Here is a 25,612-nt window from a genome sequence, read left to right on the forward strand (position 1 = left end):
CAGCTCTGAAAGTTTGCTTGGAAGCAATAGTCACAAGGTTATATTCATGTACAATGAAGACCTAAGGAAGGGTACAAGGGCTTTGCACACCTCACAAACTCAGTTCCTTTTTGGTTTTCCCTTGTATGAATCTTGTATGAACTATTTTTGTTCCATCCATTAGTCACTGTTGCCAAAGCTTCCAATTTTAACACAAAATAATATTAGGTCTTCTTAAAGCACAACAGGCTCCTGGCTTATGTTAAAAAACACTTAATGTACGAGGAAGCAGTGAACAGAAGCAACATCTAAAGAATAAAAGGCAAATCCAATAGGCAGTGTTGGGATGCAAACCCTCATGATTTTCAGGCCTTTAATGTTTACCTTTGAAGGCCAGTGGATAGCAACTTCTATGCTGATTATGCTCATATATAAAGCTCAGGATTCTGAAACACTCAGTTAAAACTTCCTGTTCTGCTAATTAGAGGTTGGGCTCAACAATCTCCTGAAAGTGAGAAATCCAGAAGATGACCTTCGGGTAGAAAGAAAGTTACTCTACAGGTGAGACCTGCCTCCCCACACCCAGATCCCCAAGTTACCTCCTATCTACATCTGCACATTCATTGTGGGAGGGAATGTGCACCCATGCTTGAGCTGTGCATGTTTGTCCATCTACTTGTTTACAGAGGGAGGATCAGTGTTTGCCAAGTCTTTTTCAGGGGATCTCATGTTCCTTAGGCAGTGGCCAGCAGTCTTAAAATGTAACTCTCTGTGGTTTGCCCTTAAACCTGTCACTCTTCAGAAATCTTTCAGGGGTCTTTCAGGGCTTAATCTAGATACTATGCAGAGAAACTAGTCTTACTGCCTAGAACAGATGATGTAAATCCAAACATCCAAAATTAATGCATCTGTTCAGACATTCACCAAAATGACATGCTCAGTTTTAAGACATGTACTGAACTGATCAAAGTTATGATTTGATTACGCAAGATGAAGATTGAAGGCTGCTCCTTTTAAGAAAATACATATATAATAAATAAATGTGAAAAGTGTATTGGAAATCTTATTTTAATTTACAGTGTAGCTAGCAGTAATTAAAGCATCTTATGATTTAATTAAGTTCTGAGTATTTTGCTCAAAATAACCATGTAAGAAGAAAATACAGCTATAACTGTAATTTTAACTGATGCCTACAAAATCTAATGGTTATGAAATACAAGTCCCTGGTGCCTACACTCTGGTTATTAAAAACAAAAGGTTAAACTTATTTCAAGTTTGACTCAGAAAAAAAAAATAGATGTGACTTGTGACAGATATTGCAAGACTTTTGTAGCTTCATAAAAACAGACTATCATTACCTTCATTTTCTCTTAAGTCCTGCAATTGAATTTATGTATTTCTGAACATCATAAGGAGGAACAGTCAAATGGAATAATAAATTAGCTAGGTATAGTTTATTTTACTGTTTCTTTTATATCCTGAAACTGATTTCCCCTGTTTTGAATCAGCATCTAAATGACAGCTATTTAACTTTATTTTATTGGCAGATGAGTATTTCTTACAAAAATAGATATGCAATTGAAGCTTTTCATTAAAATTAATAACACCACCAAGGTTTCCTGTTTGCTTTCATGGGAAGCTAAATCTTAACATTTTCACTTAGGTTTCTTGGGTGTTTTGGGGAACAGTTCAATCAAATTCTCATTCTTAATAAAAAGAGGGGCCAGAAGCAATTACTCTTTTTAAATTTAACCACCATCTTCAATTAAACACAACAATCTTATTACGTGACAGGGATGGCTATCGGACTGCATAGTAGTTGAAAAAAATCAGCCCTACCCCTCGACAAATGATCCCAGTACTTTGAACGGTTAACCTGCCATGTCAGGAAAGAACCTCAACGTAATGATAACAGAGAACTGCCTCAACTTGCAGAGCTACCATCCTCTGAAATAAGCCCACAGGACTGAAGGCTTAAGGCTCCTTTCTGCTTAGAAAAGTAAATTATGACTGAGAGAAGACCTCTACTGTCTACATCTCTTTCAAACCATAAAAACAAACAAAAAACCTCAATACCCCAACCCGGTAGACTGGAGCACACAATTCAAAGTGGCAGGAATGGCAATTTAATGAGGATCTATTGGTGAAGGGATAGCAATTGTGTTCACACTTCTTGTGCTGTCTAGTTGTAAGGTAAAACGCATTAAGGGAATCTTGTTCTGACGGAATGTAATCTAGTTTGTTTTCCTTCACAGTACAGTCTATTGGGAAGTTATAAGTGGGGGGTTTAAATTGTTTCAAGCTGAGAAAGACATTAACTCTGTTCCTCTTTCATACTTGAATTCATGGCAGCTAACAGTTATAAGCCAATTCGCATTTCTAGTCTGCATTCACTTTCTACAAATCAAATTCAGTGAGCTGAAATGGCCCAGCACAAGCGTAAGACAGATAGAGGCAGTGTGGGTCTGGGCAGAGTTGAAGAGCTAACATGGCAAGCAGGCATCTGCTTACACTCCTATGGAGTTGCAGAAAGTGCAAAAGACCTTTTCAGATTTTGGCTCCCTGACTTTAAACACACCTAAATGAAGGCTATATGTAACTTAAACTGAAGAAAAAAGACCTGCCCATGCAACACTTCTGATCAGCTGGTTTAAGATCTCTCTAACTCAGCATGCTTGACTGGTGGGAATCTAAGTGCTAGTCTCAATTTTACCAAGAATTTCCTAGCTCTTCAGCTTTGTGAACTGTCTTCTCAAAAGCAAGTACTAGAATTAAAGCACAGCAATGATGACTGCCATCACACTTACTACACTCAGTGGATCATCTGAACTTCATCCCCTGTTAGTTTACCAGCTTAAATTGCTAAGCCCAGAATGGAACTGTTAACCTCAACCAATGACTGCAATTCATCAGTGCAAATTTTGACTGTGATCTTACAAAGAGGTCTAGGGAAAGCTGCTATCTCATCTTCGCAGATGATACAACAGTCATCTCTCTCAGAGGTCACACTAGGCTTCACCAGAACAAACGCACATCTACTATACTTTCAAACACAAGAGCTTAGATTTCCTTAAGAATCAAAAAAACCAAGAAAACAAAAAAAACCACCAAACAACAAAAACCCACAATAACCCACAAACAAATAAACCCCCAACACCCAAACAGCAAATCCAAATTGCCTGCAAGCAGTGAAGTTAATGCAACCTAGCTTCTGTAACATGCTCTTTCAGTGGCAGCAAGTTAAGTCCACTTCCACACTTTCTACCAGGCTGGAGGCCACTTGCCACTGATACTGTTACTACTGATGAATTAGCAAACCCTAGCTTTCAAATGAAAATAGATGTTAAAGGCTTTGTTCCTCTTTCATACACATACTCTAATGGTCAGAGGCTACAATAGCTAGCAAAAAATATACAAAATGGTATGTTGGTTTCTGCATAAGATAAAAATTCAGTATCAAGAAACTCAAACCCATAATAAACCAGTGTGGTTAGCTGCAGGCTGATGAGGTTTGAAAGAAGATAGTTTGATGTAAGACATAAAAAGACTTGAGAAGTGAGCAATAGAACTGAAATTCTAAATCCTAGGAAGCCAGCAAAAAAACCCAGTAGTACAGCACAGAGGGACTAAGTGACTCCCAAATCTCCTGTAAGAAGCTGCAAAGTCAGTCACACTGGGAAAGCATGCTGTGGACCAAGATGTTTGCCTGGCAAGTCTTGCCCAGTTCAATTTTTTTTTTTGTGGCAGAAAGTTCCTCTTTCCTCAAAGTTTACTTCCTTTCCCCCTTGCCCATCTTGGTAAAGAAAAGCAGAAGTATAAGCAAATTGCATAAAAGAAAGAATGTCAGCACCTAAACGGCTCCATGTTCTCCACCTCATTAGAAGTACCTCCAAAAAACTGCTATCTTGTTTTTAGGGATGAGCCTCCAGTTCTTAATTTTCAATACTGTTGTTCTTCGCAGATGAATGAGAATCAGCCAAGGGTGAAGGACAGAAAAACAGGGCACTCAGTCTCACAAGAGAAGTGGACAAATGTTCTCCAAAAAGCCAGAAGTACATCTACCACTCAAGAATTTCCAGTTAGGTTTGGAATTATGCACGAATAGAACTATATCAAATGCAATCCCAGGACTGTGGTCCTTTTCTGACAGATTTTGGAAGGTACCTGAAAATCTGCCTATAGCTCTGGCTGAACCTAAAGCATCTAATGTAAATAAAGTCTTCTCTCTATATATCAAACCATCCAAAACAGTGATATTTAAGGGGGAAATAAAGGGTTAAGGAGTCTGCCTCATAGTAGAAAGATGAGCATACAAATGCAAGCGTCATTCCAGAGTGATACTGGTTTCTGAAATAAACCGTTAATGTAATCTCATCAGTCATTCTTAGTTTTGCTACTGTTTAGATGGAGTATCTTTCTCAAACTGTACCACCATCTTCCCTGGCCCTCTATCAAAAGAGGATGAGGGGGCACCCACTAGTAACAAACATCTATGGAACGCCTTGCAAGCACACACCAGCACAACGATCACTGTGCATTCAAAGGAAGCGTTCACAGATTGTATGCATTAGATTTTATGCATCCCTCTTGTGTAGACGAGTGCGATCAACAGGGTGGCCCCGGGCCCTCCGCAGACGCCTTCGGCCTCCGGAGAACTGGCAGGTTTAAAACAGCAAGAATTACCATGCCAGACCCTCCCTCCCTTCCCACTCCACAGCACAGCGGGAAGCAGAACTGCACAAGGCCTCCCTTCGGACAGCTCTGAAAGGCCTATCTCCCATTCCCGCCCACCTACCGGAACGGTGAGGCTGAACAGAGGCTGCCACCGCTACCTCACCCAACTGCCCTGCACCCCCCCTAGATGCGACATCAGCTTTTCCTCGGGCTCCAGGCCGCTTCCGGGAACCGAAGCACGGACACCACAACTACCCTCTCCCCAAGCGGCTACCCCAGCACCTAGCCCACCGGCACCACCACCCGCGGGCCTCTGACAAACACTTCCGGCCGCGAAGCTACTGACCGCCCACACTCCCATTGGCTCATACAGCCCGGCACGTGACCGCATCGCGGCTGCTGGTTGGCCCTCCGGGAAGAGCCTCTCGCGGAGCTGGCCCGAAGAGCAGGCTGAGGGGCGGGTCGCTGTCTCCATGGCGACAGCGCCGGGCGAGGGACGGGCGGGTACAGGCAGCCTCCGAGTCGCCGATGTCGTCGGCGTCACGTGCGGCTGCCGCACCCGCCGGTTGGCCGGCACACTCTGTAAGGGAGGGCACGACGTGGAGAGGGACCACGTGACGAGGCGTTGCTTGTCCTTCTCCCCACTCTTTCTTCCTCCTTAGCGCCGTCCCCTCGCCCCGCCGCAGCCGGCCGGTTGGCTGTTGCCGTGGTGACAGGGGAAGGAGGGGGCGGGGTCGGCGCCCCACCTCAGGCGCGCCGCAGCCCGTGAGCGCGGCCCCGCCGCCGGCAGCGCTGCCCAGGAGCCGCCGCGGCCGGCAGCATCCGCCGGGCGGGCGAGCAGAGCGGGGGCGGCGGGCAGGGCAAAGTGGGGCGGCCCATGGCGGGGGGGTGAGGAGGGGCCGTCGGCAGGTGCGGGTCGGGCAGGCGGTCCGCGCTGGCGGCGGCGGGAGGATGCGCGAGTACAAGGTGGTGGTGCTGGGCTCGGGCGGGGTGGGGAAGTCGGCGCTCACAGTGCAGTTCGTGACCGGCACCTTCATCGAGAAGTACGACCCTACCATCGAGGACTTCTATCGCAAGGAGATCGAGGTGGACGCCTCCCCCTCTGTCCTGGAGATCCTGGACACGGCGGGCACCGAGCAGTTCGCCTCCATGCGGGACCTCTACATCAAGAACGGGCAGGGCTTCATCCTCGTCTACAGCCTGGTCAACCAGCAGAGCTTCCAGGACATCCGACCCATGCGCGACCAGATCATCCGCGTCAAGAGGTGACTTGCCCGGCGGCTGCTTCTCCGACGGCCGCGCCCGACGCCCACCTGCGGCCCGGCCCGCCGGGGCCTGCGGGCTGCCCGTCCCCCCCTTGCGTTCCCTCCTCCCCCGCGCTGGGCCGCCCCGCAGTGCCCGGATCTCCGGCCCGGGGGCTGCCCACGCCCTGCCCGCTGCCCGCTCAGGTGCTTGCCCTGCGGCTTCCTTCCCTCACCCTCCTCCTTCCTTCCCCGGTGGCGCCCCTGGGCGGCAGGATCCCCTCGCGCCCCCGCCAGAGCCTCGCCCGCAGCCCTGAGCTCCCCGTGGGCGGGTGCCGGCTGCCCGCCGCAAGGGTGGCGTAGCGGGGGCAGAGAGGGCTCCGGCGGTTTTGCCTGTCGCCCTCCCCCCCGTTTGCGTTTACGACGCGGTAAGTTTGGGGTGCTCCTCGGTAAAATATGGCAGACAGGCTGGCCACAGACAGACAGGCAGCAGTCCGTGCCATAGCTATAACCGGGGTGGGGGAGGAAAGCAGTTCCCCGAATATCGTATTGGTCAGTTCTCCAGTGTACTTTCTTAGCGGACGTGCCGTTGGCGATTTGCAGGGGAAGCGTCTGGGTGTTTTCGTGCAGCACACGTTTTCGAATGCAGCTAGAGATCTGCCTTTTCAGATACCTGCATAGATATTTAAGTGAACTTCCCACACCTCTTAGAACTGCCTCATTCTTGGTAAAAGAGATGAGGGCTGTTAGCGTTAGGCCTTATGTATGCTGGTGTTTCTCTTAATTCCCACGGTCGCGTTGCCAGCTACTCTGTTACAAGTGAATCCACAGTGGTGAAACACGGGTGCATACTGCCAGTTTGTTGTTATAACCACTACGTTGTTTAGCTATATGTCAATCAGATGGATGTCAGTAGCTGAAATGCAGCCAGTTATGGCTAAAATAAGCGTAGATGCACCATTTGAAATCATAGCAACCGTTTGAACCACAGCATGGATGAGAAAATGCCTCTGGCCAAATCATTGCTGACAGAGATCTGTTATTGCCCGTGAAGAAAGGCTGCAATTATGTCACAGCGCTGGTTGTAGCTTTGGTTTGGACATCTGAAAGGGAAACGAATGTAAATAACTTAGTCGGACCACAGCTTTTGGGTTTGAAATGTAGAGCGGAGCATAAAAGGTGAAAATGGCTAATCTGTATGGCGGGGTATGGTCTGTTCATAGAAACTACCATTCCAGAGCATAGCCTGGGGAAGATGTATTTTGAAATTGGGGAGGAGGGTGAGTAGGGGAAAGGGGAGGGAGGAGACAAGCACTGATATTTTTAGAGACTTGCAACTTTTTCATAGTAGATGTTTCTTAATGTGTGTCCTAACTTTTTCACTGGAGATTTCTAAAGGCCAATGTAATTAAGTTATTTTAAATTTATTATGGCAAATGCATTTTCCATAGCATCATGTTCCTTATTGTTCACACATACCTTACAGAACATTTTAAGTAGTTACGGTAAACTTTATTCATTAATAAATGTTTTTTGTTTTCCTCTATTTAATCAGTGATATAAATTCATTTAGTCTCTGAATGCCTAGCTGTGGCTTTTGCAGCATGCATTGTACCTTGCAATGGAGCATCTGCAATCAAACCCCAGCTTACAGGCTGTGGATAGGTGAAGTGGAATAGAAAGCAACTTGTGCTTCCGTAGTTACATTGACTCAGCACTGCTGAGAGTGGGTCAAAACGCTGCTCTTACTTTCCTTCTGCCATCTCTTCTACTGCAAGACTTCAACCTTAGCTTTTTGTTTGTTTGTTTTGGTACATTGTGGAAGACATATAAACAGTGTTTAAATCCTAAATTTCACTTTTACAAAGTGATTTAAAAGCAACTGGAATATTGCAAATTTTAGTGAGTCCTGAAAATTTCAATTTAGTTGTAGTTGAAAGGAGTATGCCATTGATTTGCAATATTTAAAAGATGTAGTTTCAATGAGTGTACCAGATCTTTCTTCCTCAACTCGTATTTGTAAATTTTGTTGCTGTTGATGTGCTTTGGAACTTGACTTTAAGTCTTACAGTTTCTGCAAACTTAGGGGCTGGTGACGTAAATTTGCATCCTTTTGACTAGTGACACTGGAAGGATGCGTATTTACCTGTATGATATTTGTCTATACAAGGACTTCTGAATTATAGTTTACAGTTTCACAAATGCATTTAATCCATGTTGAAAGATATAAGCTTTCATTGTCCCTGAAAAATAATTGACCAGGTCTCTGATTGGTAGGTATCTCTGCGTTTTACATATTGCCCTTGTTACTTATTTTATTTTTTGATGAAGGAATTCTGGTGTTATTACCTAATTAGAGAGTAATTTTAATTACACTACCAAGAATCAGAAACACCAAGTGAAATTTCTTCTGCAGGGTAAGAGATGCACACTTGAGTCTTCTGCTTTGCTGGTAACCACTGCATACCAGGCCAAACTAAGCTAATGGAGTCCTTCACTCCACCTGATGAAGCTGACTTGCTTTATAGGAATGAATGACATGTTCATGAATGAAAGAGAGGAGACTTAACTCTGAAGCTTAGTGGTTAGAAGAAGTTGAGATCACTCTTGTCAGTGTAGTTTGGTCTCATTAAATGGCTATTTGATATTAAAAAATGCATAAACACACTCAGATACAGGACTGAAATCCAGGTCTCCCAGTTTGTAGAGAAGTCTCCTAATGGCAAAGGTCTTCCAGTTTGCAGCAAGCCTCCTAATGGCAAAACTTCATAGTTAAGCTTCCTTGTGTAGTGCAAGAGCCTTGCATCCCTTTCAGCCATGGTGCACAGCTTCATCAAGAGTGGGGGATGTTTCCAAAGCTTTTAAACAGGTAATTAAACTTCTCTTGGGAAATGGTTTAAATATAAACCATATTCTTCTTTTCAAAATAAATAAAACATTTTTGTCTAGGTCTTTCTGCAAACAAGTCAAGGTGCTTTATCTTCAGTAAGGAAGCCCTGTCAGTTTGGAGTGGATGGGGTGCACACCCAGTGGCTCTTCCTAGACACAGAATGAGAAGTGAAAGGTTCACAGGATGTTAGGGGTTGGAAGTGACCTCAGGAGATCATCAAGTCCAACCCTCCTGCCAAGGCAGGACCTTAGAAATTATTGCAGATTGCTCAGGAATGCATCCACATGGACTTTGAAAGTCTTCAGAGAAGGAGATTCCACAACCTCCCTTGGGAGCCTGTCCCAGTGCTCTGTGACCCTTACAGTGAAGAATTTCCTCCTCGTGTTGAAGTGGAACCTCCTTGTGCTGTAGTTTATATCCATTGCCCCTTGTCTTCCCATAGGGTGCAACCAAAAAGAGGCTGTCGCCTCCCTCCTGACACCCAGCCCTCACATATTTATAAACATTTATTAAATCCCCTCTCAGTCTTTTCTCCGGACTAAAAAGCCCCAGGTCCCTCAGCCCCTCCTCAGAAGTGCTCTCTGTACTCTGGGACAGGGTTTCCCACTGTGCAGAATGCTGCCAGCTTTGGATGAGGGATCACAGTGGTATGAAATCACTGCTATTCCTTCAGAGCTGTATCTTGCAATAGTTTCTGCCAAAGGAGCTGGCTACAGCTTGTGTTGTACACAGCAATGGCTTCTGCGATCAACTGTTCTTGCAGTGCCTGTAACAAGCCCTGCTTATCTGGAACTTGTGCTTTAGTATCAGTATTTGGTGGGTAACTGGTAACTGCCTTATGTGAGTGAAGCTATGGGTGCCTTGTTTTGCTAGGTAAGGAGTATAGTCAGAAGGTAGGACAGAGGGGTTGTGTGCTAATGGAGGATGATGGGTTGTGCAGAAGGCAGCCAAAGATTGGTCTCTGGGATCTGGAACTTGAGAATTCTTCCATGCTTGTTTAAAGCTGTTACCACTGATCATGATAGCCAAATAAACAATTTTGGAGCTTCCCTTCACTGTACAATTGACTGCTTACCCCAAGTGCATTGTTCTAACTCCATGATCTTAGGGTTTCAGACACACTCTACCAGTTTCTGGATCCTGCTTGATCCATTAAGCCTTGTTTCTTTTCTGATTCTTGTGAATGCTGAGAATCTGGATTGTTGGGAAGATGGAGTGTACATGCTTTTTATGTGATAGCTTTAAAGAGTACTTTTTGCTTTCTGTATACAAGTAGGATAAAGGCAATCAGCAGATGCTTTACTGCCTACTGGTAAGACAGTACACAACATATGTTACCGGTGCAACTGTAGGTGCTGCATTTGGGACCTTCTTTCCCTCCAAATGGATTTGCAAGCTTGACAGCAAGCAACTCTGCTGTTCGTGCTGCAGACAGCTTGTTCTGAAACTACAGTGGGTTCTCTTTTCTTGAAAAACCTTTTGTTCATGAGAGCAAGGCTAAACCGGGTGAGTGGGCCCATGCCAGCGAAGGTCTGCAGTGAAGGGAGAAGCTGTCAGGGAACAGACGGAAGGTGATACGCCCCAGTTTGATATCAAGCTTTAGAAATAAGTAGTGAGTATGCAGATTAATTAAGCAGTGTTACTTTATTTTTCTTTTTTTTAATGGAAAAAGGAGGTAACTTCTAACACTTTTGTAGTTAGTGTTTGTGTGATTAGAAAGCTCTCTGAAGGGAATCTGCTGATACTTACATGTAGTGAATTTTAATTTTGGATTTGTTTTTGCCAGTGTGTTCTTCCCATGAAGGTATGTTTAAACCTTGTTGAGTATGTATTCTAGGTGCTTGTGTAGCCTGCAATAATGTGATTTGTCTATCCCCTACAGGCTTTAATATCTGTATTTTTCAGTAGAATCCCATGAAGTAGAGAAGTATTATTACTGCTATTCAAGCAGAAAACTAAAACAGAGAAAAAAAAAAGAATACTAAGTTAACATGGAGTTCTTCACTTGGTGTAATTTCTCTGACCAGTGGTTTAAACACAGGACTGTTGTGTTCTTTGGAGATTCTAAGAGATTCTACTTAAAATAGTGTTTTTGAGAAATGCTTTATTTCAAGTCGAGAAAAAAAATTGTAATTAATCTGTTGCTTTTTCTCTAGAGAGCAAACGCAACAGAAAGTTTATAGACTGTCTGAAAATGCAGACTAAAGGTTGTAGGTATATTGCTATGAAATATCACAGAAAAACGTCTCTTGAGTTAAGAATGTTCTTTGTTTATCATCAACATGAAAGTCTGCCTCCCAGTCTAAGGATTCTGTGGTAATTTAAAACATACAAGAGATGTAATTATTTAAATTTATTAATTGTGAAATCAGTATCTTGAGTCAATGATAATTGATGTATTTAGTGATTTAATGGTAATTAAGTCTGAAAAACTATACCTGAAATTACAAATTGCTCAAGCATCTAGATTGAAAATGTTGCTTTTCAAGTACTATGAAAACTAAGTATGGTTTTTATTTAAAGACCGTAAGTCCTTTTTAAGCAAAGTTGAATTTACCAGTTTCCTGGAAGTCTATGCATTTCTTATCTTTACTTTAAGAACTACTTGGAGAATTCTTTGTAAACACTGCCATAGCATATTTGACTCCAAACACAGCTCTAGCCTTTCAGGAGCAAATACTGAAGTATTCAGCAGAAGTGAAACTTGGACAGTCCTATTCCTTCTGAAGTACAGCATGCAAAAGCTTGACAAACCCCTAAGGACTTGCATAGATGCTATGTGTAGAGATGGTAAAAATAAAAACTAAAATCCTGAAGTCATTTTTAGCAAGAATTCTCTCTTGTGCAGTAATCTCAATGTAGTGAATTGATTAGTTATTTTCAGGCAAAAGAGCAGGGCGACCAATAAACATGGCCCCTATTCTCTGTACATACTTGGCCAAGCTTCCAGCTGCTCTTGTGCACCTATCAGATGGAATTTAGCACCTCATTGTAAGGACTGATTAATAAATTTTAAATCCTATCAAACACAAACATTTCTGAGAAAACATAGGAACCTGAGTGGAAGATAAATACTGGTTTCCATTTTTTCTTTTTGTTTTTCTTTTTTCTTTCTTTCTTTCTGAGGGACGCCTATGGATAACTGTCTTGGCTGAGAATCCTGTTGATTTATGACAAGAAAATGCAAATCCATAGAGTTACAAAGAAGTGGTAAACACAAATATTCTGTCATGTGAAACCAACCCTGTATATGACATCAGAACCTTCAGCTGTATGGCCATTTTTCATGTCTTGTGGAACTGATAAGTAGACTGGTCTCTTAGTGTCTGTAATAGAAAGAGTAGATGTATGCAACATACAGGTCGTTTAAAAATGACTTTACAACACCTTTTTTTTTTTTTTTTTTCTGGATCTATAGATTTTTGGTTTTGGGTTTTTTTTTTCTGTGAATCTACCTTTATTTTAATTTGAAATCAATGAACTAGTTCTCTCGGACAAAATTATAGGTTTCTTGATTGAGCTGGGGAATTCATACATAGAGAATCCTTTAAAAATGTCTCTGACTATGCGATTTAAAGTTACAGAAGATCATTTAAAAGTTTCTTGGCTTAGTCTTAAACTCTGGTATTTCAAGATTCTCATGCATCTTTGGAACATATTACCTTTTATGTTTTCCTGTAGAAGCTTCTGATTTAAATTCCATACTTGCAGACATCTCCAGATTTTTTGGTGTTGTGTCCTGCCATTGCCCCTTTCTTGATAATCTGAAATATTTGAGTTACTTTGTGAAGAAACCATGAAAATTGGAGACAATGCTTATAGCCAGAGTCTTCTCATGTGTGTGTTTGTTTTTTGGGTTTTTTTTTTGGCTGCTCCCCTTGTCCTGCCATCTGTCCCTGCAGCTAATCATATAGATATTCCTTTCCAAGATTTATTTATTTTCCTTTGTGAGGTAAAGTGACATGATAGTTTTTGTACGTGGGCACTGAAAATAAATCTTTTTATCCCCTCCTGCTTTTTAGGTGTTCTTTGGACTTTTATTGAAAAAGCCAGGTAGGCAAGCTCCTTTTGTGTGTGTGTGTGTTTAGTTTAGATTGTGCTAGTTTAGAATAACCTACCTTTTTTATGATGCTTGTATCACTTAGCATCATCTTCTGTTTTCAGGTCTCTTAATTGCTGCTGTAGTTCATGTTGTAGAGATGTGTGAATAAATATGGGTAGCTACAATTGTCAAATCCTAGAACAGCATGTGGCAAGACTTCTTAAACTTGTTTTCAGTTGTGCAGTGTTGCTTGACTGTGTCTGTGTTGTGAAATGCTGTTAAATGTGCTAAAGACCAAATATAACAGTGGCTTTAGTGGCTTTCATAGTTTAGTGCAATAATACAGCATTAATGCTTGGGGTTGAGTGTTTTCTATCTCATTCTTCATTAAGCTGTTTTGACATAGATTTTTGCAATTAATATTTGGAAAATGTATTAAAAAAAATCATTGCTTATTAGAATTTCTGTTCTGCCCATGAATTTATGTTTTGCCAAGAGGACAATAAATCTTTAAATACTGTTTTTTATAGCCAACACAGTTGGCAGTGACTTTTTTCATTCAAAAATTATTCTCTACTCTTCAGTTGGATAGTATGGGGATAGAAGGAAATTTTGTTGTTTGGTCATACATAAAACATTCTGGGTAACAGTATGTTTAGTTAAAATTCTTATGTTAGCCAGCGTGCTTTTTGGACTGAGATGTTAAAACGAGTGGGTGGCTCTACCAGTAATCATTGCATCTATCCTTTTTTAGCTTTCTTTTTATTTCAGTGTCAAGTTTTGATTTTGTTTTTGTTTTGCACCTAAGAACAAACCTGGGCTTACTGGTTATTTAATTTTTGAATATTACAAGTGTTGCTCAAACTTTCCCCCCCTACCCCCCTTGCAAATTGTGTAGGTGGTATGTGATGATAATGTTTTGAGAGAGAATAGGGAAGTAATTGGGACTGCAGTACTAAATTATCCTGGCACGTAGTGACTTGTACAAAGATTTACGTTATGGTAAAGGTAACTAGAACCATAGCCATCTGCTGCTTCTTCTTCATTAGTTTCCTGCTGGTCTGATTTATTTGTTTCTCTTTTTTCCCCATAGGTTTCCAATACAGGACTGGTATTCAGTTTTTGCTGCACTAAGGCAAACAGTATAGTCTAGGTAGAGTTTACAATGATGAGTGCAACTCAAACACTTTTTTTGTCAATGGGTTGCATTTTAGCAGCTGTGTTGACTTAAATCCTAGTCTAGACAAGAGAATTAAAGGTGTGATAGGACCGCGTGCATTATCCTTTCCCAACATTAATGCCATGAGGCTAGCTCAACCAGCCTACAGCTGGTGCTGTACTCTTTAAAATAAATGCAATGGTGGCAATATTTTAATTCTTGTCTTGATTAGTTCTAGACTAGGTGAAAGACCAGGTGAAAGACAAAAGGAGGAGTAAGCATTTTTAGAAGGGGTTAGCTTGTTTTGAAACGTAACTAATGTCATGTGGATGGAGCCTCAATGACTTTCAAAATATTACTATTATCTTCTGCAAAAAGGTTAATTCATTGATTCACAGAATGGTTTGCATTGGAAAGGGACCATCTAGCTCCAACCCCCTGCTGCAATGGGCAGGGGTACCCTTCACTAGACCAGGTTGCTCAAGGCCTCATCCAGCTTGGCTTTGAACACCTCCTGGGAGGGGGCATCCATGACCTCCCTGGGCAAACCTGTTCCAGTTTCTCACCACTCTTACTGTAAAGAATTTCTTTCTAACATACAGTCTAAATCTACCCTTCTCGAGCTTGAATCCATTCCCACTTGTCCTATCACAACAAGCCCATGTAAAAAGTCCCTTCCTGCCTGTCTTGTAGGTCCTTTTCAGGTACTGGAATGCTGCTATAATGAAGCAGACATCCAAGTATTTAAAAATAATACAATGTAATAACTCAAGGTGGTGTTCTGGGGTAAGATAAAATATAAATCTTACTTTATAGAAGAGTTTTCTGAGTTCCTATTATTGTTCTGGTTAACAGGTAGTCACCTTAACTAAACAATTAATAATGTTTGATATTCCCATGTGAGCATCAATTCAACTATAATTTAATTGAAGTGGAAATTAATTGAATAAGGGTACTGAACTTAAGTGCTTCAAATGTTGTGAAAAGTTTTCATCCTGTATTCCTGATTAACTGCAGGAAAAGATGCTTTCAAGAAATACCATGTAGATCACTTCTGTGCTATATTTGCACTTGCTGTAACAAGAAAGTTTTGGTAGGAGGATGTTTGTACTCTTTGCCCTCTATGCCCTCTATATGCTCCTAATATATCTTACAGTATGCAAGATAAGCCAGGACTCATGAGCCTACTTTTATCAGATTAAGTCTGGTTGCAGTTTCTCACATTGCTTTAACATCTTTCTAACTGCTGTACAAAATCTTACTTGAAATGTTTTAGAAAGGTGCAATTAATTTGAATGCTTTTTCATTTTGAAAAGCCATGAACTTTTTAAGACCTGTCTAAAAATGCATAAATCCTTTCCTCCTTTCATTTTTAAAATTTAGAAGCTCATTGCTTTTGTAATAATAAAACAATTAATATGATTTTTCTTGTCTTTATACCGTTTTCTCCGGAAGTTATCAATGAGTGTGGAGGGGGGAAATTTTGTGGGGATTTTTGTGGGGCTTTTTGTAGTTTTGTTTGTTTGTTTTTGCAACCCACCTCTATATTCAATTGCACTCGTCCAAGATGCAGGATCCTGGATATGTGTATTTTTTGAACTACATGACAGCAGTCATTATTTCTATACTCCTATTTGTACACTGTCTTTAAGAAGATACGTTTTCAATCTGTGGATTATTTTCCACTGCCAGAACTTGACAGTGTTAAAGGTTTTCCTACTAGTAATCCTCTGTTTCCAGGTTTAAAATTTATCCCTCTTCTCTTGTTATAATTCTTCTGAAAACCAGTGAAATGGTGGTGTCTTGTAGCTTAAGGGGTGTTTTTGTTTGGTTTTGGGTTGGGTTTTTTTGTGAGTGTGTGTTATTTTGTTGTTGGGGGGGGGTTGTTTGGTTTTGTTTTAACTTTAGGAATTCAGTTTCTTTTTGAAAATAATTCAGAGGGAAGATGATGATCACCTTGAACTTCTGGAGCATTGTATCAGATACCTTTCATACCTCCCTACCCCCGAAAAAAAATCTGGTCTGAGTGCTTCTCAATCTCCAATCAAATCTAAGCTCTCCATCTTGCTGCTTAAAGAAGGCATCTGTTCGACTAGTCTCAGAAGCAGTTAGATTCTTGATAGCTGACCTGCAGGTTACTCCCTACAATGCCTGGAAGAGAGATGCATGAGTCACCTTCTGCAGGGTTAACGCTGCAGTCCACAGTTGAATTCCGTGCAGTAGTTTGGAATTAATTGTAACCGTGCTGTGGTCCGTTTGGGTGTGGTGTTAGGTTTGGGAAGGGGAGTAGGGGGAATCAATGTAGTACCACTTAAGTCTGTTTCATCTGCTTGGGTTCTTCAGCAGATAACCACCTCAGTATACACTGCAGGTTTTAGGGTAGGAGAGGTTGGTTTCAGTTTTGTAATGACTGTGCAGGGAATACTGGCACTGATCTTCTGAAAATGAAATGCACTGGAGAAGATGCTCTTTTTTATTTTTTTCCCTATGTCATCATTCTCTTCTTGCAAAATAGCTTAGTGTTTCTTTTCTGTGTCAGTTCTTTAGGAATGTGCTTTGCTCCAAGGTGTGTAACCCTACTGTAGAAAACCACTTGAACTATTTCCTTGTGCGTGTAGAATATCTCCTCTTGAGGCAGGCCCTCCGCATGATGAGAACACATTCTAAAAGAATGAGAGAAAAATTAAAGCCTCTATGTCATCATCAAGCAACAGCTGACCTTTTGTGAAACACTGTGGTCCCCTGGACTAAGGGAGTCTTCTGGTGATCATTCACAGTATGGGATATTGATTTTGTATTTTCCAGTGACTTCTTATCTACAGTGAATAAGCAGTCCTGAGAAATCCTTAGATTTCAGTCCCTAGTGTCCCTAAGCTTATGTGCTTAATATTTCCTCTTGTTTTCTCAGGATTCATTACTTTGCCTTCATGTATTTGTGTGTGGCTTCCTAGTGGCACATCTTCAATAGGAAGACTGAGGAGTTATTTCCTCAATCTCAGCTGTAGCTTGGTGGTCACAGCAGTCTTCTAGGAAAAGCAGATGTGAAACTCATGTGACTGAAGAAGCTGTACAGTGCTGTGTGGTGATCACCTTCCTGATCAGTGCTGCAATTGTTGTACTGCTATGTTAAATGCAAGAATCAGTGTTGCCCCTACTTGCTTTTATTCCCATGGCTTTCTGTGGAAGTAGTATCCATTTGTGGCTTTTGTTTACTACATTCACAGGGGCATGTTTAGTGTATTGGGCTTCTTGAGGGATTCGACTGCTTGCATGCCTCATCTGTAAATCCCAAGAGAACCTTGGGGGGTGACCCTGTTGTCATTCCAATATATGTCTCAGCTGGGCTTGCACAGCTCTAGGCCTTCAAATGGCCACCTTGTTTGGATAAAAACTTTAGATCTATATGGCCTGTCAGAAAATTAGGTATGTAGGCAGAAATTTTGCAGAGCAGTCTCTTGGACATGGGTCCCTAAATTCTTCTGGAGTCTTAGTATCTTGACCTACCTCAATTTTATATTCAGACCCAGAAATATTTGCCATTAGAATGTTTTCTTTACCTCTTGCTTTTTCACATCAGTTTTATTCCTTATGTTTGGACCTGTTAATTTCTGAATGCCTTTGTATGAATGTTGTTTGAGAACAAAGTAATGAGACTTAATGATATCATCCACAGCATGGGCTTGACAGTTGTGCTGCAGGTGTCTGCCTTAGCTAGAAAAGAGTTCTACACACAGGCTATATTATATTGCTGATTATAGCATTATATTTGGAGTAAAATCTGCTTGGGTGGCTATCCTCATCCTCACTCAGACAGTTGTTTGAGGGGTGATTGACTCTTTTCCTAGGAAGAAACTGGAGAAGCAGATGATATCAAGATAGCCTGCTGAAAGTCCATAGAGTTTTAATGTGAAATATCAAACATCAAAGAACTTGACTGATGTAGTCTTCTGGGTTTCCAGTAGTTTGAATGTCTGCAGCCTCACTTAAGATTAGAAGATACAGATGCTTAGCAGACTATCTTCATATCATCTGCTTCTCTAGTAGTTATTACAGGTTGGCCATGTGAGAGAATCTACAGCTTTCTGCTCCTTGATCCTCAGTGATGTTCCAGGAAATTCAGGCACGATGACGCATTCTGGAATGTCACTTGATTCAAGTATTCCCAAATTTGGTTCAAATTATGGAGAAGCTAGGCTGTCCTGTTGATGTGGTGAATGAGTGGTTGCATTTTGATGGGATAGATTTGAAGAATCTTCTGCTGCCTTTAAAGGTAGTATTACAAATAGGACTATAATTTTGCCTGGACTGTGTGAATGGGTATCTAATGCTCTTGTCTCTAGTCTGGCACTCTACACACTATCATTTGCTGTCTGGGATTGTGTAACCTCTGTTACAAGTATCACCATCTTACTATGTAGCTGCTGCAAATTTCTGATTAATCTGTTTACCATCTAGAAGTTTTTAGGCACCCTTTTACTTCTAGTGCTCTCTGTAACCAGATTTCATAGCAGCCAAAGTCAGATGCTTGCTACCCATCAGCAGCTGTTGGCAAGGAATGCTGTCCCTGTTACCACTCTCAATACCAGTTTTTACTTAAAGGTCTGGCATTACTGTGAAGACAGCCCTGTTGCCACCAGACCCTGTGCCTCAGATTCTTCCCTGACCATGTAATTAGAAGATTGCTGGATTTGCTCTGCATCTGTATGAAGGTGGTTTTCAGGAACCATAGTGAGCAAATGCAGTCCTTGGACAGCCTCCTGATGGACTAGAGCTTCTGTTCTTTTCATCTTTTTGATTTACACTGTTGTTTACATTTCTAATTGCCAAGAGTTCAACTGCTAGGCAGCTATAATGGTTTATAGACAGGAGAGATAATGTAAATGTTTAACTAAAAGCAGAGCCCTTTCTCAAAGGAAGGAAGTGACTGACACTTGAAGACAATATGAACCCTCAGTCATACTACTGAACAATAGCAGACATTCAAAATACCATTATCTGGCTAAAAGTTATATCACAATAAGCGTCATGGTTGTCTGATCTGATGATGGAAAGGTGGTCTGTCATGTTTGTCCTTCTTGCTATTTTCATAACTCCTTGATTGAACAAATCCACAGTTCAGTTTTTACCTAATAAAGCTTACAAGGGAAATAAAGTGTATGGGAAGTTAGGGTCAGGATACTTTAACTTCAAAGGTACAGATTGCTCTGGATCATAAGGAAGAAGGAAGGAGGGTGATTTGCACGCCATTGCAGCGTTTATTGATACATCCCTAGGCTTGATGTGGACATGCTGAGGACAAAAACTGTGGTTAAAGTTTTCACCTCTGAGAAGAATTGCTAACTTGTAGACTCAACATGGGAAAGACAATTGGAGAAGAAAAAGTTTACTTAGTATTCTTTCCATGGATTCTCAAGAATTTATTCATTATGTGCTTGCAGCCCAGAAGGCCAACCATATCCTAGGCAGCCTCAAAGGAAGTGTTACCAGACAGAAGATGGAGGTGATTCTCCCCCTTTGCTCTTGTGAGACTCCACCTGGAGTACTGTGTCCAGTTCTGGTGCCCCCAGCATAAGGACATCAGACTGTTGGAGCAGGTCCATCATGAAAATGATCAGAGGGCTGGAGCACCTCCCCTGTGGGGACAGGTTGAGAAAGTTGGGGCTGTTCTGCCTGGAGAAGAGAAGGCTTCAGGGAGACCTAGTAGCAGCCTTCCAGTACCTGAAGGGGGCTTACAAGAAAGACAGGAAGGGATTTTTTTATGAGGGCTTTTAGTAATAGGACAAGAGGGAATGGATTAAAGCTTGAGGAGGGTAGTTTTAGACTTCTTTACAGTAAGGGTGGTGAAACACTGGAACGGGTTGTCCACAGAGGTTGTGGATGGCCCCCTCCCAGGAGGTGTTGACTGCCAAGTTGGATGAGGCCTTGAGCAGCCTGGTCTAGTGGAAGGTGTTCCTTCCCATGGCAAGGGGGGATGGAACTAGATGATCTTCAAGGTCCCTTCCAACGCAAACCATTCTATGAATCTATGAATATCATTTGCCTTTTATTACAGGATATTGTTTGTTTTTTTTCCTTTATCTTGTTCCAACCTTTGTAAACTGCATTTGGCTAAAATACACAAAAAAGCATTCTTTTTTAAAACAGAGATTAACATATTCAAGGAAGAAAACAAATCACCTAAAAGTGTGAAAACACTGGACTTAGCATATGTTGAATTCTCTTCCAGATGGTTTTTATTCAGAAGTAGTGACTGCCATCATGGTAGCTTCATCTGTCAGAGAGGGGCAATGGAAAGCTCAGTCTTAGATGAAAGATGAGAAGACACACCGTGAGAGTCCCTTATTACTCTAAAATTAAGCATTGTATTACCTTACTAGCTGGGATAATTGGGCTGGTAATTGAAGTCTACATTCTTCTCCCAGAGATGATCAAAACGCCTTCCTTTGAAAGACTTTCTGTCTGTCAACAAGAAATGTGGTTAGATTAAAAGGACTGGAAACAGTCTGGGTTTCACACCCACACACTTCATATTAATTGAAATGGCCTTTCTGCATAGGACAACTTAATATGGAAAAAATAATTAATGGACTATTTTCAGGAAATTCTAGTTACCAATTAGTGATTCAAAGAAGTTGTAATGGGCTCTAGGGTGTGTGGTACCTTTAAATATAGGCTCTTTCTTAAAAGAAATTGATCTCAAATATTTTCTTAACATTTGTACCATTGCCTTTGCTTAAGTATGCAAACTATCATCCTTTCTGTACATAGAATGTGAGAGACATTTAAATATTGGGGTAGTATTTTTTTCTCAGAATAAAACAAAGTATATTGTAGTTTAGTATCTTTCACAAACTGTTATCTGCCTAAATGCTGCCACTTTGTTCACCCAGAGAGACAGATAAAGTGTGTGTATATATACACAAATATCTGCAAGTACGTGCAGGGAGGTTTTTCAGTCTTAAAGCCTGTGAGGTCAGGAGCCACATACAAAAAACAGTATATGGATTTCACTAGGTTCTGCAGTATCTGTTTAAAACAGGCTTTGTCCACATACAAAAATTTGGTCACTAAGTTACTTTCCAAACAAGTTTGGTTAAGCAACTATAAGGCCACATTGTTATTTTCTAACTGATTTAAGAATATTAAAATTAGTGTCTGTGGGAATTTGCAATATATTAAAGAAATTATTTAGGTTTGCCTGGTTTGGGGTTTTTTCTCCCTCTTGTTTTGTGAAGGTTTTCTTTTTTTCCTTTCTCCCTCCCTCTTTTAACATGCATGCACACATTGCTTTTTCTGCCAGCTAGCAAAGCTCATCCATCAGTTCAGCTGAGTGGCCGTCAGCCAGTATACAGCCACCAACAAAATGCCAGTATGGAGGTGCTGCCGTGCCCTAGGGAGCTGCCTTAGACCCTGACCCTGGTGTCATAGCTTTAGCACCAACACAAGCACCAGGTGCCCAAAGCCTCAGACATGGGGTGGTGTGGTGAGAGAATCCTGGAAGTTAACCTTGCTGCTGCAAGGTGTGGCCTAATAGCTAATATGGTTAATGTGTACAAGATGAAATTGTCTTCAAAGTGATTGAGTGCCACAAAGTGTCTTCATAGACAATAAAATGTCTGTCAGGTTGGTAAAACTATTCTGGGAAAAGGTAGCTTTTTTTTAACCTAGACCCAAAGAAATTAACATTTGTATGGTAGTTAAAATATAAGTGGCTCGACATCTGAGATGATGAGTATATCTGGGCTCCTCATTTTACCTGTTTTCATTTTAAGTTACTCAAATGTTAGATTTGTGATATACATACACACATGTAAGGAAGAATAAAATGTTTAGATTTTACTGCTTTATGTACTAGATAACCTACATTTTATGTAATTTCATAAACAAATTCTTACTAGGTGAGTCCTGAATACTAGAAGCGTAAATTTTTGTTTCAGGTCTTCCACATTGATTTAGAATGAAGTGGTCAGTTTTTCCTTAATTGATAACCTGTCTTGTTGTAGGAAGAATGAAAAAAAGCTCATAAGAAAATTATTTCTGAAGTTTGTGCTCAAAATAGAGAGGTTATTAGTAAATCATACATTATATTCACCTCATAGAGAGGTAGCATGCTAGGAGCAGTATCTTGTACTTGCAGTTAAGCCAAAACTTACTTCAAAAAAGGCTCAAACCAACAAAATGGACAAGCAGCCTCCTGCACTATGCCTTTGTAAGCTCTTATCTTAATATATTAATCTCTAGATATGGAAACAGTTTCATTTAAATAGCTGATGTGCTGTTTTTTGAATCCCATTTACAGAGTTACAAAGTTGAGTTGTTAAAGATGGGTGTCACCTCTGAAAATGAGAGGAAAACCTACTCCTTCAAACATTCCAATTATTTAAACCAAGTTTATGGTAATTAGATAAATTATTCTGTACGATAAGAATTAACAACTTTGTGAAGTCATGAGAGAAAGTCAAATGTTCTGGTAGAAACTCAACAGGTGTGAAGAGACTTTCAGAGCATCTGCTAATGAAACTAGTCAAGGCCTTTAGGTTCATGTCTTTTTTCTTTGTTGATGACAAATTTTATTAAAAGGCTTGACTGTCATCAAAAGGGTATAAAGTCATAATACTACTTCTGAAGTAAGAGAGAACATTTTGGAAGTTGTCCTATTTTCTCATAAATTCATTCACTTATACCAGTGTGGCCACTTGCTTAGAGCTTCTGTAAAATAATCTTTCTTCTGAAAAATATCCAGGGTTGTAACCTAATCATACCATTGTGAGGAAAATCTGTCTCAACAGATTTTTTTTTTTTTTTTAATTCAGAGCTTTCTTACATGCATTGTAGGATATTTTCATTAGCTTGAAGGACATTAGGGCTGTATTTTTCTTTGGCAACAAAGAAGTATCTGTTATGTACTAGAAACACAAATTCTCCTCAGACTGTGCAATATCATACAAACTCTGGTATCTAGCTTCTACATAGGGATTGGTGAGAGAGCAGAAACTTATGCCAGGTTGTTTGCCTCTTAATCCATTCTTTTTATTTTACTTATTTCTTGAGTTGTAGTGACCTGAAGCAAGGTTCACTGGAAAAGGTCAAATACTTTAAATAAAAGCCACTATGGAAATGCAGTTTGCATCCATAAGTAATGCTCGATTCTACAGACCAGATGGTGGCAATGAAATTGTCAGAGGTGAATCTTGTGATCCGGGCTTGCATATGTTTTCGGAGGCTAGATCTGGGTGGTGCTGAAAGTCCGCAGCTCTGACTTCTTGGAGTAAGACTGTCCTTACCTCAACATGGAGAGGGAACTGTAGCATTCTGTGTGGTTCTGACTGGACAGCACAACACAATCATTTCTGAGCTCTAATTTTTTGGAAGCAGATGATGCTGCGAAGAAGGTTTTGAATTAATTGTCAGGCCTAGTCTTGAAGACTGTAAAAGCGTGTTTTCAATTAGCTAGAGAAAATCCTATTAGAATAGTTTAAATAAGTTTTACAGTAGGATTTTTATCGGTGATTATAAATTGGTTAAAGGAATACAAGAGTGTGTTTGCTTTGAAGACTGACATAATACCTTACAGGAATGTAGTCTTCTGGCTCTTTTAAAATGCATATGCATTTGACTGTTTCTGCTAGCCAAAATTTTTACTTTTGTATATCCACTAAAGTTTTGCTTTCTATAATTTAAATATAGATAAAGAGATTGAAGTTGTTATTAACTTATGTTTGATCTTTAGTTAATTCTTTTGAATCTGGCTGATTCACTCTGCTTTCATAATTCTAGTATATCTCTCTATTTTGAGTCTTGTGTGTATGATTATTGGTTCTTCTACATAAACAAATAGCTATAAATATTTGTATAGTTTTGCCATTTATTTAATAGCTCATTTTCTATGGAAACAAGCCTTGTGCAACTCATTTATCTGCTTGTCTCATCTTCCTCTATTACCTGCCAGTAAGTTTTAAATTCTGTCAAAGTTAATAAGTTAAATGCTAGGAGAAGTTCCCAAACAGGTTGTAGAAGGTCTGTCCTTAGAGGTTTTCAAGACTGAACTATAGATGGCCCAGAGCAAGCTGGTTGACATTTCCTGGCTGACCTTACTCTGGGTAGGGGATTAAACTAAGAGAACTCCTAAGGTCCCTTGCTGCCCCATTGGTTCTGTAGTTTGACATCTGAAATGAATTAGAAAACAAAATAATTATTAAGTTCTGTCTGAATTGTTGGTGGGAAGACACCCTGCACCCTGTCAGTGCTCTCGTTGTAGAAGCAGCTATGGCATGTGCTCACCCCTAATGGTGAACTGTTACTACAATGGTGAGGAGAAGAGTTGTATGCAGAAGAAAAAAATAGAGCTTTCGATATCAACATTGACTGAATCTGTAAGAAACTAGCCCTACCATTGTCCTCATAAATTGCTTCCCAAACTTTGTGCTTTATAGAAGGGCTGGATGGTGCTGAAGCTTTTCCAAATGAAATATTAACAATGTCCTTTGTCTCAGATTTTTCTTTAACCCAGCTACAGGCATAAACTTTGATGTATCCAAACTGGTACAAATGTGGTTGCTTTCCTTCTTGTCCTCCCACCTTTGTCAATGCTTCCTTATGCAGTAAGCTTACAGTGTATTTAAAAATATGGCAGTAATTCATTTAAAGATTTGCATGTCAAGAGATAAACTGAGAAATTTTCTGTGACAAAGCATGTATTGTTAGATAAAGGGTAATGAATACAACAATTAATGAAAATATGAAAATCTTAGAATCCATAGATTTGCTGTGTGGTGTGCAAGATTCTTACATTGCTTTAAATAAATAAAATGCTTTAAAATCTGCATTTTTCATTGCCTCTGCAAGGTACCTGGTCAACCCTACACTGCCAGAATAAGAAAGCTTTTTGATCTTGTAGAAGTTTTGTATGGAGAAGCAAGGGGAAGAAGAAATCCCTCAATGTTAGCGTATGTTGTTTTTGTAGAGCCTTGCACTTTCTGCTCAAGCCAGTGGTGAAGTGAGGTAACAACCTCAGCTTTGTCCTCCAGGCTGGTATTCTTGCTTCTGGTCTGACACACACCTAAGCCAATAGCTTTATTCTTCCTACTGTTTAGGAAGTTTAGTCTTTGCACAGAATCTGCCCTAACGTATCTGTTCTCAATACTTGTAAAGAAAACCTAAGATTTGTGGTGTTATGTAGCTTAACTGCTGGGAATAGCTGGGATGCTGGATATTCTTCTCTTGGAGGTTAAGCAAAACTGCTAATGTGTCCTTGAAGCTGTTGTCTTAGGTTTAGGGTGTGAGACAAATGCTCTTTATGCCTCCCTGAGGACTAATGAAAATGCTCCACACAGGATTGTAAAGAATTGGAAGTTTAAATGGAAGTACTATTCACAACTATGTACCACGATAGAAAAACATACACAAATTCATATTCAACCTCAGCCCAGTTCTGTTATCTGAACTTACCACAGGATCTCATTAGGCCAAATATTTCCAAAGCCTCCCCCCAAACCAGGCCAAAACCCAGGCCTCAAATGCCCTCCATACCCCCTGACCAGGCCAAATGGCACAGCTAAAAATTAACCTTCCAAAGGACAAACTTTTGGAGGCAGCAAGCCTCCCCCACAAACCAGAGATAACTGTCC

At 40.7% G+C, this 25,612-nt stretch overlaps 1 protein-coding gene across 3 annotated transcripts in view; it reads left to right on the forward strand.

The window, feature by feature from the left end:
• The first annotated feature begins 5,595 nt into the window (after positions 1-5,595).
• RAP2A (RAP2A, member of RAS oncogene family) overlaps positions 5,596-25,612 on the forward strand; it is a 30,768-nt gene continuing 10,751 nt past the window's right edge. The window contains exons 1-2 of one of the 3 annotated variants that reach the window (XM_054391501.1): positions 5,605-5,739; positions 5,791-5,918. In XM_054391501.1, the coding sequence (XP_054247476.1) occupies positions 5,605-5,739; positions 5,791-5,918 (263 nt within the window). Of the gene's footprint in view, positions 5,919-25,612 lie in introns of all 3 variants that reach the window. The other 2 variants (XM_054391510.1, XM_054391520.1) reach the window with 2 other exon arrangements.

Source organism: Indicator indicator, chromosome 1 (genome assembly GCF_027791375.1).
Source record: "Indicator indicator isolate 239-I01 chromosome 1, UM_Iind_1.1, whole genome shotgun sequence".
Taxonomy (NCBI): domain Eukaryota; kingdom Metazoa; phylum Chordata; class Aves; order Piciformes; family Indicatoridae; genus Indicator; species Indicator indicator.